The following is a 17,893-nucleotide window of genomic DNA, read 5'->3' on the forward strand; positions in this document are numbered from 1 at the left end:
GTGGGGCCCCTATTGATTTTGTTAGTCAGTCTCACTCAGATATCATATAAAAAACTGCTAACATTTCTCTCCACCCAATGGCAAAATCTGTAGAATTGCAGGAAATTAGCTGTAAAACAGCTCCTTTTCCTCTCTGCCCCAAGGCAAAACGTCTAGTAAAGTTGCAGCAAACTTGGGTTAAAACTGCAACATTTTCTCTACAACAGCGACTCTCTTGAGTAATTTATTTGTATTATTATTATTTTTACGGAAAAATACTCCAGTCTGAACTTAAACAACTAAAATATAATTTAACCTACAGTCCATTTTTAAATAATTAAATCACAGTTTTTAAAATATAGAATTACAGTATCAGCAGTGCCTTTTAGCGGATTTGGTTTATTTTGTGGTCTCAAATCAGTGAGCTTATTAACATTCTTCATCAAGAATATGGGCAAAATTGAATTATTGACAATGAAAAAGGTGGGAATATAGCATGAAATATATTTTCCAGATTGCATTTTGGGCCAAAAAAATTGGGATGCAAATATTGGGTCGCGACTGAGACAAGCTGGTTCAATTTGAGTCCTGAGGCACAATCAGTTGAGAACCACTGCTTTACACCCCATGGCAAAAATGTGTAGAATTGCACAAAATTAAGAAAAAAGTTATCCACTGTCAAGATGGGGGGCCACTAAAATGTTTGAGAATTTTTTTTGTGGCCACCACCCCCATTAGTTGCCCATCCCTGTCATAGAGGTATTCTTATTCCCTGGCCTACAGTAGGGGTGTGTCCCAAACGGCTCCCTTCATATGCAATACTTTTGGTCAGGGCCCGAGTCCCTATAGTGCACTACTTTCGACCATGGCCCATAGGCCTCTGGTCTAAAGTAATGCACTATATAGGGAATAAAGTGCCATTTGGGATGCATCCCATATTATAAGGTTTGTTGGGTGACCTGGGAGTGGAGCAGCTGGAGTAGAAGAGGAGAGGGAAGATAAGCTAACCTGAGGTCCAGTCTCCAGGAGTGGTAAAAGTACAGCCAGCAGTACACTCTGTCTGGCCATACGCCTCATACACCTACAGCCAGCAAGGATAGACAGGATGTTAGGAGGATGTGATATAATGAGACTGACGGTTTGTGTGGTGTGTCTGTGTGCACGCGTGTTCATGTGTTTGTGTATGTGCACATTCTTGTGTGTGTGTCTGTTTGTGTGTGTGCGTGCATGTGTGCATGTGTGTGTTTATGCACTCATACATGTGTGTGTGTGTCACTCACCTGACAACCCAGTGCTGCCCTGAGAAATCCCAGTACAGCGGGGGAGGCCGGAGCAGCTCCAGTTATAATCATACGTAACCTCCCACCCAGGCTGGCCTGCCAACAGTACACAATACTATCACAACCTAAACTCCAACAACACACCAAAAATCTGCCTCCCAACACCGCCAAAGGGTCACACTGGGGACATACCCCCTTTATTGTCTGAACACACACACAGCACACATCTATATATCAATCTTCACATCCGTCCGTCCGTCCCTCCCTCATTCCGTCCATCTATCCATACATACATCAACCGTATCAGGCCACTCATGGGGAGAAGAGGAGGTGGTGAGGTGGATACCTGTATCTTACTGAAGAATATCTTATCCCACAGGCTGTCCATGCGGATGATCCCATTGCTGACCTCTGCCCCTTTTCTCTTGGCTGCAAAGTTCAGCAGCCAGCGCTTCAATGGAGTGTTGGCCTGGCTGAAGATCTGTGGAACACACACACACGAGAGAGGGGGTGAGTTGACATAAAATATGGAGAATGAGTGGAGGTGTGTGTGTTTATGTGGGTAGGTGGTTCTCTCACCTTGTCGTACATGCGGTTGAGCAATCGTGGTACCACAGGGAGAATTGTGGGCCGTAAGGCCTTCATGTCATCAGACAGCAGGCGGATGTCGCCTTGGAAAAAGCCGATCCGGCCACCATGACAATACACCACAGACTGGGGAAATAGAGAGAAATAGCACAAAACCGAGTCATTGAGTCAAAAAGCAGTTATTGCATACAGTAGGGGTAAGTTGACCCAAGGGGTAAGTTGAGCCACCCTTGTTTCTAGGAAACCATACACAAAATTAATTATTTGACCAAATATTTAGGAAGAGGTCATCATTTCATGGAGTCTGTGGAGGAAGAAACCACATGGAAAAAAGTGTTAAGCAAGTTAGGTCCTAAATACATTTAAACCAAGTAATTTTCACCAAGTCAAATGAATTTATTGTGTTAGAGGTTTTATGATACTTGTATGTAAATCAATGTAGATAATTTAAAGATTGTTCTATACATCAGTTGGGATCTCTATAAGCGTCAATATGAAGTCCTAAACCTTGCATGAAAGTGCATCCTTGTAGCTGTGTGGGATAATATAGTCAAAATGTTTGCCTTGGGGTAAGTGAGCCAATGGCCACCGGGTAAGTTGAGCCAATGGCAAGTTAAGAAAATTGAAGTGTTTTCTTCCCAGGCGTAATGCAAGGAAATTAGGTAACAACAGGGCCTTGCCTATGTTATGAGTAAAAAAAAAATACAAAGTGTTTTTTAGGTGTTAAGTCTGTGTTAAAAGATTATTCAAATGATTAAAAAACAAAAAAACAACGATCTGCAGGGGAAAGGCTCTGCAGGGGAAAGGATCTGCAGGGACCGCCTTTTTTCTTCTTCTCCGTGTTGACAGACTTGATTTGCATAATAGACTGCAGGGATCATAATACTGTATGTGGCATACATGTTTAAATGTTTTATTGTCATATATACTGGATAGGTGCAGTGAAATGTGTTGTTTTATGAAGTCAGCCATAGTAGTACAGCACCTCTGGAGCAATTATGGTTAAGCGCCTTGCTTAAGGGCACATCTACAGATTTTTCACCTTGTCGGTTCGGGTAATTCAACCAGCAAGCTTTTGGTTACTGGCCCAACGCTCTAAGCGCTAGGCTACCGGCTGCCCTAGGAATAGCACAGCATAGACATTGCCATAGCCTATTCACAGAGTTCTACACGGAGAACATGAGCTGTTCCTGTTGTGGGTGTTTACATTTGTATTTGTATTTATTATGGATCCCAATTAGCTGCTGCCTTGGCAGCAGCTACTCTTCCTGGGGTCCAGCAAAATTAAGGCAGTTCATACAATTTTAATAACATTACAATACATTCACAGATGTGTACGTATGTGTATAGTGCGTATGTTATCGTGTGTGTGTATGCATGTGTCTGCGCCTATGTTTGTGTTGCTTTACAGTCCCCGCTGTTCCATAATGTGTTTTCTTTATCTGTTTTTTAAATCTAATTTTACTTCTTGCATCAGTTACTTGATGTGGAATAGAGTTCCATGTAGTCATGGCTCTATGTAGTACTGTGCGCCTCCCATAGTCTGTTCTGAACTTGGGGACTGTGAAGAGACCTCTGGTGGCATGTCTTGTGGGGTATGCACGGGTGACCAAGCTGTGCGCCAGCAGCTCAAACAGGCAGCTCGGTGCATTCAAAATGTCAACACCTCTCATAAACACAAGCAGTGATGAAACCAATCTCTCCTCCAAATTGAGCCAGGAGAGATTGACATGCATATTGTTAATATTAGCTCTCTGTGTACATCCAAGGGCCAACCGTGCTGCCCTGTTCTGAGCCAATTGCAATTTGTGGCACCTGACCACATGACTGAACAGTAGTCCAGGTGTGACAAAACTAGGGCCTGTAGGACCTGCCTTGTTGATAGTGCTGTTAAGAAGGTAGAGCAGCACTTTATTATGGACATACTTCTCCCCATCTTAGCTACTGTTGTATCAATATGTTTTGACCATGACAGTTTACAATCCAGGGTTACTCCAAGCAGTTTAGTCACCTCAACTTGCTCAATTTCCACATTATTTATTACAAGATTTAGTTGAGGTTTAGGGTTTAGTGAATGATTTGTCCCAAAATACAATGCTTTTAGTTTTAGAAATATTTATTCCTTGCCATCCACTCTGAAACTAACTGCAACTCTTTGTTAAGTGTTGCAGTCATTTCAGTCGCTGTAGTAGCAGACATGTATAGTGTTGAGTCATCCGCATACATAGACACTCTGGCTTTACTCAAAGCCAGTGGCATGTCATTAGTAAAGATTGAAAAAAGTAATGGGCATAGACAGCTGCCCTGGGGAATTCCTGATTCTACCTGGATTATGTTGGAGAGGCTTCCATTAAAGAACACCCTCTGTTTTCTGTTAGACAGGCAACTCTGTATCCACAATATAGCAGGTGGAGTAAAGCCATAACACATACGTTTTTTAAGCAGCAGACTATGATCGATAATGTCAAAAGCCGCACTGAAGTCTTACAAAACAGCCCCCACATTCTTTTTATCATCAATTTCTCTCAGCCAATCATCAGTCATTTGTGTAAGTTATGTGCTTGTTGAATGTCCTCTATAAGCATGCTGAATGTTTGTTGTCAATTTGTTTACTGTAAAATAGCATTGTATCTGGTCAAACACAATTTTTTCCAATAGTTTACTAAGTGTTGGTAACAGGCTAATTGGTTGGCTATTTGAGCCAGTAATAAAGGGGGCTTTACTATTCTTAGGTAGTGGAATGACTTTTGCTTCCCTCCAAGCCTGGGGGCACATACATTCTAGTAGGCTTAAATTGAAAATATGGCAAATAGGAGTGGCAATATCGTCCGCTATTATCCTCAGTAATTTTCCATCCAAGTTGTCAGACCCCGGTGGCTTGTCATTGTTGATAGACAACAATTATTATTTCACCTCTTCCACATTCACTTTACTGAATTCAAAATTACAATGCTTGTCTTTCATAATTTGGTCAGATATACAGTTGAAGTTGGAAGTTTACATACACTTAGGTTGGAATCATTCAAACTCGTTTTTCAACCACTACACACATTTCTTGTTAACAAACTATAGTTTTGGCAAGTCGGTTAGGACATGTACTTTGTGCATGACACAAGTAATCTTTCCAACAATTGTTTACAGACAGATTATTTCACTTATAATTCACTGTATCACAATTCCAGTGGGTCAGAAGTTTACATACACTAAGTTGACGGTGCCTTTAAACAGCTTGGAAAATTCCAGAAAATGATGTCATGGCTTTAGAAGCTTCTAACAGGCTAATTGACATCATTTGATTCAATTGGAGGTGTACCTGTGGATGTATTCCAAGGCCTACCTTCAAACTCAGTGCCTCTTTGCTTGACATCATTGGAAAATCAAAAGAAATCAGCCAAGATCTCAGAAAACAAATTGTAGACCTCCACAAGTCTGGTTCATCCTTGGGAGCAATTTCCAAACGTCTGAAGGTACCATGTTCATCTGTACAAACAATAGTATGCAAGTATAAACACCATGGGACCACGCAGCCGTCATACCGCTCAGGAAGGAGACGCGTTCTGTCTCCTAGAGATGAACGTACTTTGGTGCGAAAAGTGCAAATCAATCCCAGAACAACAGCAAAGGACCTTGTGAAGATGCTGGAGGAAACCGGTACACAAGTATCTATATCCACAGTAAAACGAGTCCTATATCGACATAACCTGAAAGGCCGCTCAGGAAGAAGCCACTGCTCCAAAACCGCCATAAAAAAGCCAGACTACGGTTTGCAACTGCACATGGGGACAAAGATTGTACTTTTTGGAGAAACAAAAATAGAACTGTTTGGCCATAATGACCATCGTTATGTTTGGAGGAAAAAGGGGGATCTTGCAAGCCGAAGAACACCATCCCAACCGTGAAGCATGGGGGTGCCAGCATCATGCTGTGAGGGTGCTTTGCTGCAGGAGGGACTGGTGCACTTCACAAAATAGATGGCATCATGAGGAAGGAAAATTATGTGGATATATTGAAGCAACATCTCAAGACATCAGTCAGGAAGTTAAAGCTTGGTCGCAAATGGGTCTTCCAAATGGACAATCACCCTACGCATACTTCCAAAGTTGTGGCAAAATGGCTTAAGGACAACAAAGTCAAGGTATTGGAGTGGCCATCACAAAGCCCTGACCTCAATCCTATAGAACATGTGTGGGCAGAACTGAAAAAGCGTGTGCGAGCAAGGAGGCCTACAAACCTGACTCAGTTACACCAGCTCTGTCAGGAGGAATGGGCCAAAATTCACCCAATTTATTGTGGGAAGCTTGTGGAAGGCTACCTGAAACGTTTGACCCAAGTTAAACAATTTAAAGGCAATGCTACCAAATACTAACTGAGTGTATGTGAACTTCTGACCCACTGGGAATGTGATGAAAGAAATAAAAGCTGAAAAAAAATCATTCTCTCTATTATTATTCTGACATTTCACATTTCTTAAAATAAAGTGGTGATCCTAACTGACCTAAGACAGGGAATTCTTTCTAGGATTAAATGTCAGGAATTGTGAAAAACTGAGTTTAAAAGTGTTTGGCTAAGGTGTATGTAAACTTCCGACTTCAACTGTACTTGGATGTGTAGTCTCAGCAATTGTTGCTGGCATGTCATGCCTAAGTTTGCTAATCTTGCCCCAAAATAATTCAAGTAGTTGGCAATATCAGTTGGTATTGTGATGAATGAGCCATCTGATTCAATGAATGATGGAGCTGAGTTTGCCTTTTCCCCCAGAAATTTCATTTAAGGTGCTCCAAAGCTTTTGACTATCATTCTTTGTCATTTATCTTTGTTTCATAGTGTAGTTTCTTCTTCTTTTTATTTAGTTTAGTCACATGAATTTTCAATTTGCAATACGTTAGCCAATCGGTTGTGCAGCCAGACTTATTTTCCATTCCTTTTGCCTCATCCCTCTCAACCATACCATTTTTCAATTCCTTATCAATCCACGGGGATTTAACAGTTTTTACAGTCATTTTCTTAATGGGTGCATGCTTATTAGTAACTGGAATAAGCAATTTCATAAATGTGTCAAGTGCAGTGTCTGTTTGCTCCTCATTACATACCACGGACCAACATATTATTTACATCAACAACATAGGAATCACTACAAAACTTCTTGTATGACCTCTTATACACAATATTAGGCCCAGCCTTTGGAACTTTGGTTTTCCTAGATATAGCTACTATATTGTGATCACTACATCCAATGGATTTGGATACTGCTTTCAAAGAAATATCTGCAGCATTGCTGCATATAATTCACATGCATTAAGTGTTTGGATGTGTGTATTCTCGTGAACGTGAATCATATGTCTGCTTGTGTTGGAGGCGAAGCGAGGTTGTTTCCTGTGTCTGTGTCTGCCTCTCACACGCTGACAACGGAAGAACACGTACTGCAGCGAGACAAAACAGGCATGCTGGTTGAACCCGTGTGGTTGCTTTACCCCCTCAGTGCTTTAGCTGGTCCAGTAATTACTCAAAAGAATAGTGTAGTTCGTGACTGATCCTAAATTAGTAGTTAGGGACAGTAAAAACCATATCTAAAGGAAACAACAGACCAAGTTTGTGTTCCAAATGGCTCCCTATTCCCTTTGTAGCGCAGTATATTAAGGTTAAGGGTGCCAATTATATACCATATGGTGCCAGTTGGGACTCAAGTTTCCTGTAGCTGTTAGAAGCGGCATAAATAATCCGCACCCTTAACTATAAAAGCCAGCTTTTACAGTGGAAGCAGATATGGTATCAATAAATAGCTGACTGGCTATGGCATAATTAATATCACATATAGCCAGGTCAATAATGACTCAGGGCAGGGGCAACTGCCAAGATCCTTCAGGTCTGGAAATGCACGTACACACACACACAGCCAAAGAGGAGCAAGCACACGCCCACACCAACTATAATTATACAGCTGAAAGCTTAGCGGGGGCTTTGTTTGTTTGACATTACCTCAATGAGTCTCTCAAACATGTGAGCCAGAGGCAGGAAGGAGATGAGAACATCGTCTTGGTTTGGGAAGATGACTTTCTGTGGTATTCCATAAAAGCATGGGGGAGAGAAGCGGTGGTTAGACAGGATCAGAACCATTTGTTTCCCACCACTAAACTGTAAAATATGCTGTTAATGAGAAACATAAATGATGCACAAGCTCACAAAAAACAAATACATTTGTGTCGTCTTGTCCCATGTAAGATATGTGACATGAAGCAATTTAGTGAGCCTTGCCTCTAATATAGTTACAGAAATGGGAGAAAAGCACCTACTCAAGATAAATGCAAGGCAAATTTCTCCAAAGAAAGGGTCTGTGACACCATAGTCTGTTTGAACTCACATCTGTCACTTTGAGGAAGCCTGAGAAATCAGCCACAACATTCCCATGTGTAAGCATGACTCCCTTTGGGTTTCCTATGGAGGAGAAAGACAGAAAACAACACCCAACAATGGACTCTCAACAATGGAGGAGAAAGACAGAAAACAACACCCAACAATGGACTCTCAACAATGGAGGAGAAAGACAGAAAACAACACCCAACAATGGAGGAGAAAGACAGAAAACAACACCCAACAATGGACTCTCAACAATGGAGGAGAAAGACAGAAAACAACACCCAACAATGGAGGAGAAAGACAGAAAACAACACCCAACAATGGAGGAGAAAGACAGAAAACAACACCCAACAATGGAGGAGAAAGACAGAAAACAACACCCAACAATGGAGGAGAAAGACAGAAAACAACACCCAACAATGGACTCTCAACAATGAATAGCATTAGCTCCGTCCCAAATGGCACACTATTGACTTTGAGTTTTTGTATTCTTGCTCACAGATAAAACTGAAGAAATGCAGAATTTACATCACTAATAGTTGCAAAACACTCATGTAAAATACATAACACGTGACATAAATAGAGTACAGAACACTTAACATTACAGGACATTTTTCATGATGGAAATTACAATATTACAATTTGATTGTAAAAAATAGAATTTTGGGGAAAACCATTTAAGAGCTAGAGTTATTCCCTTTTATAGTGTACTACATATGGCTCTGGTCAAAAGTTGTGCACTATAAAGGGAAAAGGGTGCCATTTGGGACAGATCAAGTATCAATCCATGGAAAACAACAACGGTAGATATACACTGAACAAAATTATATTCGCAAAATGCAGCAATTTCTAAGATTTTACTCAGTTACAGTTCATATGAGGAAATCAGTCAATTGAACATTTCTGCAGTCAGCATGCCAATTACATGCTCCCTCAAAACTTGAGACATCTGTGGCATTGTGTTGTATGTAAAAACTGCACATTTTAGAGTGGCCTTTTATTGTCCCCAGCACAATGATCATGCTGTTTAATCAGCTTCTTGATATGCTACACCTGTCAGGTAGATGGATTATCTTGGAAAAGGAGAAATGCTCACTAACAGGGATATAAACAAAATTGTGCACATAATTTGAGAGAAATAAGCTTTTTGTGCTTATGGAACATTTCTGGGATCTTTTATTTCAGCTCATGAAACATGGGACCAACACTTTACATATTGTGTTTATATTTTTGTTCAGTGTATATGGAAAAACAAACAGTTAGCTATTAGCAGCCTAGGAACTATAGGAATAATAATATTGTGTCACTTTTTTTTTCGGGCTACACATTCACTTTTTTTTATATATGTTTTGCCATAGTGGGAAATGCCTTAGTTGTACTACCCTGTAACAACCTTTGGAACACACACTCTTAGAGACAGACCACAGGAGATAAGAGAGGCCAGGGCACCAGGGGAAATTACACTGAAAGACCAACAGGTGGCACTCTTTCCACTACTGCAGTGGGCCGCTTAGCTGCTTGTGACTAAAGCTGTGGTTACAACCCTTGTCTGGAAATACAGGGGTTCTCCTAATCTTACTCCTACTACTCTTTGTGACTGTGTTTTTGGCCAGACTGTAATAACAGGGCAGGATTCCATACAACTCCTCTTGTATGTCTGTCTTTCCCTCTGAAGTCTATAAGTGTTAGGGGCACTAACATGACCATACTATTAACCATGATACAATGCCTTGCAAAAGTATTCATCCCCCTTGGCGTTTTTTCTATTTTGTTGCATTACAACCTGTAATTTATATGGATTTTTATTTGGATTTCATGTAATGGTAATACACAAAATAGTCCAAATTGGTGAAGTGAAATGAAAAGAACTGAAAAAATGAAAATATTCTAAAAAATAAATAACGGAAAAGTGGTGTGTGCATATGTATTCACCCCCTTTGCTATGAAGCCCCTAAATAAGATCTGGTGCAACCAATTACCTTCAGAAGTCACATAATTAGTTAAATAAAGTCCACCTGTGTGCTATCTAAGTGTCACATGATTTGTCATATGATCTCAGTATATATACAGTGAGGGAAAAAAGTATTTGATCCCCTGCTGATTTTGTACATTTGCCCACTGACAAAGACATGATCAGTCTATAATTTTAATGGTAGGTCTATTTGAACAGTGAGAGACAGAATAAGACAACAAAATCCAGAAAAACGCATGTCAAAAATGTTATAAATTCATTTGCATTTTAATGAGGGATAATACTTTTTTCCCTCACTGCACACCTGTTCTGAAAGTCTGCAACACCACTAAGCAAGGGGCACCACCAAGCAAACGGCACCCTGAAGACCAAGTAGCTCTCCAAACAGGTCAGGGACAAAGTTATGGAGAAGTACAGATCATGGTTGGGTTATAAAAAATATCAGAAACTTTGAACATCCCACGGAGCACCATTAAATCCATTATTAAAAAATTGAAAGAATATGGCACCACAACAAACCTGCCAAGAGAGGGCCGCCCACCAAAACCCACGGACCAGGCAAAGAGGGCAGAATGTACTCTGGTCAGATTAGACTAAAATTGAGCTTTTTGGCCATCAAGGAAAACGCTATGTCTGGCGCAAACCCAACAACTCTCATCACCCCGAGAACACCATCCCCACAGTGAAGCATGGTGGTGGCAGCATCATGCTGTGGGGATGTTTTTCATCGGCAGGGACTGGGAAACTGGTCAGAATTGAAGGAATGATGGATGGCGCTTAATACAGGGAAATTCTTGAGGGAAACCTGATTCAGTCTTCCATAGATTTGAGACTGGGACGGAGGTTCACCTTCCAGCAGGACAATGACCCTAAGCATACTGTTGAAGCAACACTTGAGTGGTTTGAGGGGATACATTTAAATGTCTTGGAATGGCCTAGTCAAAGCCCAGACCTCAATCCAATTGAGAATCTGTGGTATGACTTAAAGATTGCTGTACACCAGCGGAACCCATCCAACTTGAAGGAGCTGGAGCAGTTTTGCCTTGAAGAATGGGCAAAAATCCCAGTGGCTAGATGTGCCAAGCTTATAGAGACATACCCCAAGAGACTTGCAGCTGTAATTGCTGCAAAAGGTACCTCTACAAAGTATTGACTTTGGGGGGGTGAATAGTTATGCACGCTCAAGTTTTCAGTTTTTTTGTCTTATTTCTTGTTTGTTTCACAATAACAAATATTTTGCATCTTCAAAGTGGTAGGCATGTTGTGTAAATCAAATGATACAAACCCCCAAAAAATCCATTTTAATTTCAGGTTGTAAGGCAACAAAATAGGAAAAATGCCAAGGGGGGTGAATACTTTCGCAAGCCACTGTACATGGTCTGAAATGGTCAGGGGGAGGCCTCTTCCTGTTAATAATTTATCACACACAATGAGCAAAGTAATAGACACACGTCAGGGTTGGACTTGAATCAGGTATTGTGGATGAAGTGGGCTAAACTCTTAAGATAGTACATTACTGTGTTAATACACATCAATACTGTGTTAGCTTGAAAGAATAAGACACTTTGGGGTGTTAGTTTGTCTGACCATACCTGTGGTACCACTGGTGAAGCACACGATGGACAGGTCTTCTGGCGTAGGTGGCTGTGGGGAACAAATCTAGTCTGAATTAAATCTTTAACTCATTGACATCACCTTTAGACAATAATCACCATCACATTAGCCCATCTCTGGCATTTTAAGCAATATGTGACTGTAGATAAGTCTGTGAGTGCTTGCATTCTTGCTTAATGTGACTAACATAAAGCAAGAATACCAGTAGTGTAATGTATTAAGTATCTGCACTTTACAATTTATTTTTTTGACAACTTTTACTTTTACTACACTGCTTTCCTAAAGAAAATATCTACTTTTTACTCCCATACATTTTCCCTGACACCCAAAAGTACTCTTCACATTTAGAATGCTTAGCAGGACAGGACCATTGTCCAATTCACACATCAACAGAACATGGCCATCCCTACTGCCTCTGATCTGGTGGACTCACTAAACACAAATACACAAATAAATTAAGAAACAAGAAAATTGTGCTGTCTGGTTTGCTAAATATAAGGAATTTGAAAGGATTTATAGCGTTCACTTTTACTTTTGATACTTAAAGACATGCTCCGGAACTTTGTAGACTACTAAGTGTTTTGGAAACCTCACGCTTTGGGCTGAATGTGTCAATGTGTAGTTCATACATGCATAATCTATGAGCAGAATTACTGTTTTACCCAGGGGTGAAAGTAGATGTAATTTCTTCCTGGTACGAGACCTCCTATGTGTGTATGCGCGTCCACCCAAAAAATGTATGGGCCTATCAGGCCCAGCTCTGGACGTTCTACTGCCCTAGGCGAGACAAAAAATTGCCACCCCCCTCCTATCCCTGCTAAACTAGAATAGTGTACAACAGGGGTCGACAATAGGTTTGGCCTTGGGCAAAAAAAATTCTCAGCTAATAGTCGGCAGAACAGAACATATTAGCAGCCCAATTCATAGGCCTATGCTATAAATTAAACACAATTTTTAACACATCTGGTTAGTAGGCTATGTCATCAGTAATCAGTTCAATGTCAATAACATATCCTAATATTTTCAATCTGATTATACTGATAAAATCACCAATGTCTCTATTAAATTAGTTTTTTATATTTCTTTGAGCATCGATTGGGGTAAAACAGCTTGCAATTGAGAAAATGTTGCTCTGAAAAAGTCTCTAAAGAAAAGTGGATAATGAAAATAGAAGTAGGCAGTAGAGAGTAGTAGGCATTTTTACCATATTTCTCCAATGTCAAAGCAGAGTGTCTTGTTTGCAACAAAAACGGTTGCAAATAAAAATAATATTAGACATCCTTATGAATCTAAGCATGGGACTTTCAAAAGTTACCTTTCCAACCAGACAGAGGCTCGACCGACGCAGAAAAAGTTAAGCTTCAACTGCTGGCTCCTCGTCCGTTGCTTAACCCAACAACAGAAGGGCTTCCCTAAAAGCTGCCTGGGTTTAAACGTCTTGTCTTTTCAGAAATTGAAAAGCTAAATGAATAGGGACAGAATAGCAAAGTAACATTTTTTGTCTCCTCCAATATTGAAGACCGCAGCTCAGCTTCAGAATGTCATAGAGACGAATCAATATATCCCAATATGCATCAGAGTAGCATCTTTTGTGGGCATTTTAAAGCTTGTTTCTAGCATTAGGCATCACGGAGTTAAGCATTGTTATAGACCGCTTTCTATTATCTGGATACTATTTATTTATTTCAAAATATAAAGCTAACAATAGGTATCCTTTTTGCCCTTTTTCTTTAAGAAAGGGTATGGCATACCCCCACTCAATTTGAGCCCTGGTTCAAACCAAACCCACCAAGCCCTTCCCAAACACGAAGGTATTTAAGGACTGCATGGTGACAGTATTGGAGGATTTGGCTTTACCGACATATCTATGGATGGCATAATTGCGTCTGTCAAACAGGTAGACCTACCTCTTATTTTTTAGAATAGGAAGAAATAGGCTCCAACAAAGCCCTCTTGTTGTTAGTGAAGTGGAATTAAAATGAAGACAATTGTTGAAATGAATTACTTTCAGCACCATTTGCTGTCCACCTCTTCTTCATTATGCCGCAGCCGCTCCAAAGCTGATGTCTGCAATCAGACCAGACATACAGACTGTACTTACCATGGGATTTCTGTGCTTCTCTCTGCCCAGTGCCTAGATGGGACAGCAGCATGCAAAGAAGCACAACATCTTGTGTTAGATAATCATTAGAAGAACCATAAAATACAATACACAGCCATGGTGAAGTAGAGGGGATTGAATATCTGAACAACTCTAACGTCCCCACAAAAGAGATGCTTACATAGTTTTACGCTAGATTAATTTAGTAATTATAAAAAGTGCATGCCGAAGCATTCTTTCTTTATTTGCCAGAATGTAGGCTCTAAGCAGTGTTGGGGAGTAGTGAACTACATGTACTGTAGTTCAACTAGTAATTTAATAACATGTTGCTGAAGCTTGGTGGTCGTTAAACTAAATTCAAATCTTGGTAGTGTTTTCAGTAGTTAATAACTTTTTTTGCCATGTAGTGGTGTAGCTAACTACTGGAACTACACACTACTTTTTTTGCAAAAAGAAACGAAAATATGGGTAAAGTAGGGAAATATTTCCTTAATTTTTTTGGCATCATACCTGCCTAATTCTCACTTGAAACATCGTTTTTATGTTTAATAGGTCAAAATACACATTAGGTCAACATCTGACTCTAGTGATCTGTTCTTGCTATTTGTAGACTATAGACTATGACATTTCAGATGTAGGTGTGATTATTTTTCACGAACTGGTTTGAATGTAGTGAACTACTTTTTCTCAGTAATTTAGTTACGTAAATTATATGCTTCTTAAGGGTTAGTGTAGTTTAACTTCTTCCAGTGTGAAGTAATTGGTAGCTTGGTAAACTATATTTTCATAGTAGCTTCCCCAACAATGGATCTAAGTATAACTTTTGCTTGTATCATAATATTTGTTTTACGTTGACATGGAAATGTATCTCAAGGAGGTGAAACAGGCTAGACCTGTTCAAGATGCCATCATGTTTTACATTTACATTTTTACATTTTAGTCATTTAGCAGACGCTCTTATCCAGAGCGACTTAAAGTTAGTGAGTGCATACATTATAATTTTTTCATACTGGTCCACCGTGGGAATCGAACCCACAACCCTGGCGTAGTAAGCGCCATGCTCTACCAACTGAGCTACACAGGACTACAGAGGTAATTACAGTACCAGTCAAAAGTTTGGACACACCTACTCATTCAAGGGTTTTTCTTAATTTGTTACTATTGTAGAATAATAGTGAAGACATCAAAACTATGTAGTAACCAAAAAAGTGTTAAACAAATCAAAATATATTTTATATTTGAGATTCTTCAAAGTAGCCACCCTTTGCCTTGATGACAGCTTTGCACACTCTTGGCATTCTCTCCTTGAAATGTTATGTGTTGTCTGACCTTCATGTCTTAAAGTAATGATGGACTGTCCTTTCTCTTAGCTTTTTTGAGCTGTTCTTGCCATAATATGGACTTGGTCTTCTGTATATTAACCCTACCTTGTCACAACACATTTGATTGGCTCAAACGCATTAAGAAGGAAAGAAATTCCACAAATTAACTTTTAACAAGGCACACCTGTTAATTGAAATGCATTCCAGGTGACTACCTCATGAAGGTGGTTGAGAGAATGCCAAGAGTATGCAAAGCTGTCATCAAGGCAAAGGGTGGCTACTTTGAAGAATCTCAAATATAAAATATATTTTGATTTGTTTAACACTTTTTTGGTTACTACATTATTCCATATGTGTTATTTCATAGTTTTGATATCTTCACAATTATTCTACAATGTAGAAAATAGTAAAAAAAATAAAGAAAAACCCTTGAATGAGTAGGTGTGTCCAAACTTTTGACTGGTACTGTATGTGTTCAAAGTTGCCCTCAGAGGGCTAGTACATGGAGTACAGTAAATACATACTGCAGGCTTTACTAAAAGTTATAGCCTACACATCAGTCATACGTTAGTGTTCGGAGTGTTTAGAGTAAATGTTATTTTACGCACACTACATAGCTGCTCCTCACACTCCCCCTCCATTTACGTTTGTATCTTTACCTCTTGTGAACCATGCCTATCTTTGCCTCATATTTCTGAACAGCTGAAATAAAAAACCCTGTGGTGATTTGAACAAACATTCCCAAAAATATTTATTGAAGGCTATACAACCTTCTCTGTTGTAACGGATATTGCAGTTGCACAAGCAGGAGGAAGTCCCTACACATTGCATTGGAGCAAAAACAATGAGCGTTTTGTGTGATGATGTACGCTAATCTATAGAAGGAAAAAAAAATGTAGGGGGTCGATCAGCTTTAATATTGCAGATAGATTGTGGCTTCTATCAATGAAATTGTCTGCGTCATTTCCAATCCCCCAGATATATTTTTTGTAAATATTTACAGCATATTAATTTAAATATATATTTTTGTTATTTATTATTTTCCCCTAACCCTACCACCCCTCCCCTAATTGGAGAAAACTAATGGACAACAATACTTAGGTTTCGACTTCCAGCTTATACATACAACATACATTTCATGGACAGTATATTTTACATTAGTTATCGTTTGTTTGTTTTTAGTCCCAGCCTTCAGCTACCCTCAACCCCTCCCATCTCTCTCTGAAGACCATCCAGTTTTGATTTCTAGCTGCCATATATTTTTCCACTGTGCTGTAATGTTTCAGAAAAGTTCTGAACCTTTCTATTATCATAGTTTCTACAGATTGTAAATTAAAGATAAACACGTTTGCTAAGAGTATTATTATATTATTTAGCGATTGACTATGACTTTTCAAATCACCCAGCGTAGCTCCAAGTAAATTTAGCAATTTTTCAGCCATTCCTGAACCTGCTGTCAAGATCGTCTAACAGAGTGGACCAATGCGCAGCGTTGAATGCAAACATATTTATTCTCACTGAAGGCAACACGAACAAAACAACGAACGATACGTGACAGTTCACGGTTACCATAAACAGACTCGAAACAAAAACCCACCAACACGAATGAAAACCCGACTGTTTAAATATGGCTCCCAATCAGAGACAACCAGCTGACACTCGTTGCCTCTGATTGGGAGTCACTCAGACCAACATAGAAATAAGTAACCTAGACCCACAACAAAAACATAGAAACTAACACCCTGGCTCAACATACGAGAGTCCCCCGAGCCAGGGCGTGACACCTGCGACCAAAAACAAGCTACATATGGGCAGTACCAAAACAAGTGATCTAATGATTCTGTCTTTTCGCAGCAAAATCTGCAGAGCTGGGATGGTTGTATCGCCCATATATATAACATTCTATTGGTTGCAATAATTTTGTATAATAATTTAAATGGAACAATTCTAAGTTTTGAATCCGGCGTCGTTTTGTGTATCAGTTCATAGACCATGTGCCATGGAATCGGTACATTGAAAATCTCCACCCAGCTATTTTGCAACCTGTATGGTGCAGCTGTCAATTGTTTGGTCCTTAAATGAAGCTGGTATACCTCTGGTATAATTTAGGTATTTGATGCAGGGCAGACAGACATGTTCCTTACCTTATCCCCTTTCCACTTGCCTCGTCCATTTTTGCGGTCAGTTGGTTGTAATTTTGGATAGAGCAGACATTTCCATTATTTTTGTTAACTGCATGTGTGACATAACTCCACCAGTCCTATTTATGAAATAATTTATAAAGATTATAAAGTTTTTGTTTTTTTATGATGTAAAAAAAATAATCAATTTGTATATTTGAGTTTAACCATAATATTTGTTATAATATTTGTTCTGTCTTTTCTGGTGGATTAAACTGAAATTGCAACCAGCTTTCTATTGCTTGTTTTAAAAATAGCGATATTTTGGAGATTATTTCATTTTTAAATAATCGAAAGTGAGAGCTTGTAATCTGAATGAAGGAAAAAAGGCCATTCTTCAATATGGGGTGAGCCATTCTTACTAATCTGCTAGAGAACCAGTTCGGATTTAAGTATAGCTTTTGTATGACTGGAGCCTTTAGTAAGAGGTCCAATGCTTTAATATTTAATCATTTCTGCCCTCCGAATTCATATTCATTATATAAATAGGCCAGTTTAAATTT

General features: G+C 39.5%; 1 protein-coding gene across 1 annotated transcript in view; it reads right to left on the reverse strand.

Annotated features, from left to right (window-relative positions):
- Positions 1 to 17,893, reverse strand: part of LOC311136187 (long-chain-fatty-acid--CoA ligase 6-like) — a 53,968-nt gene that overhangs the window by 15,100 nt on the left and 20,975 nt on the right. Inside the window, exons 8-15 of the mRNA XM_084170287.1 lie at positions 13,889 to 13,921; positions 11,766 to 11,817; positions 8,206 to 8,279; positions 7,824 to 7,901; positions 1,839 to 1,973; positions 1,606 to 1,740; positions 1,260 to 1,355; positions 988 to 1,060 (exon numbers count right to left, since the gene is read on the reverse strand). Of these exons, the coding sequence (XP_084026413.1) occupies positions 988 to 1,060; positions 1,260 to 1,355; positions 1,606 to 1,740; positions 1,839 to 1,973; positions 7,824 to 7,901; positions 8,206 to 8,279; positions 11,766 to 11,817; positions 13,889 to 13,921 (676 nt within the window). The remainder of the gene's footprint in view (positions 1 to 987; positions 1,061 to 1,259; positions 1,356 to 1,605; positions 1,741 to 1,838; positions 1,974 to 7,823; positions 7,902 to 8,205; positions 8,280 to 11,765; positions 11,818 to 13,888; positions 13,922 to 17,893) is intronic.

The sequence above is a fragment of the Coregonus lavaretus genome (genome assembly GCF_964263955.1).
Source record: "Coregonus lavaretus genome assembly, chromosome: 10".
Lineage (NCBI taxonomy): Eukaryota > Metazoa > Chordata > Actinopteri > Salmoniformes > Salmonidae > Coregonus > Coregonus lavaretus.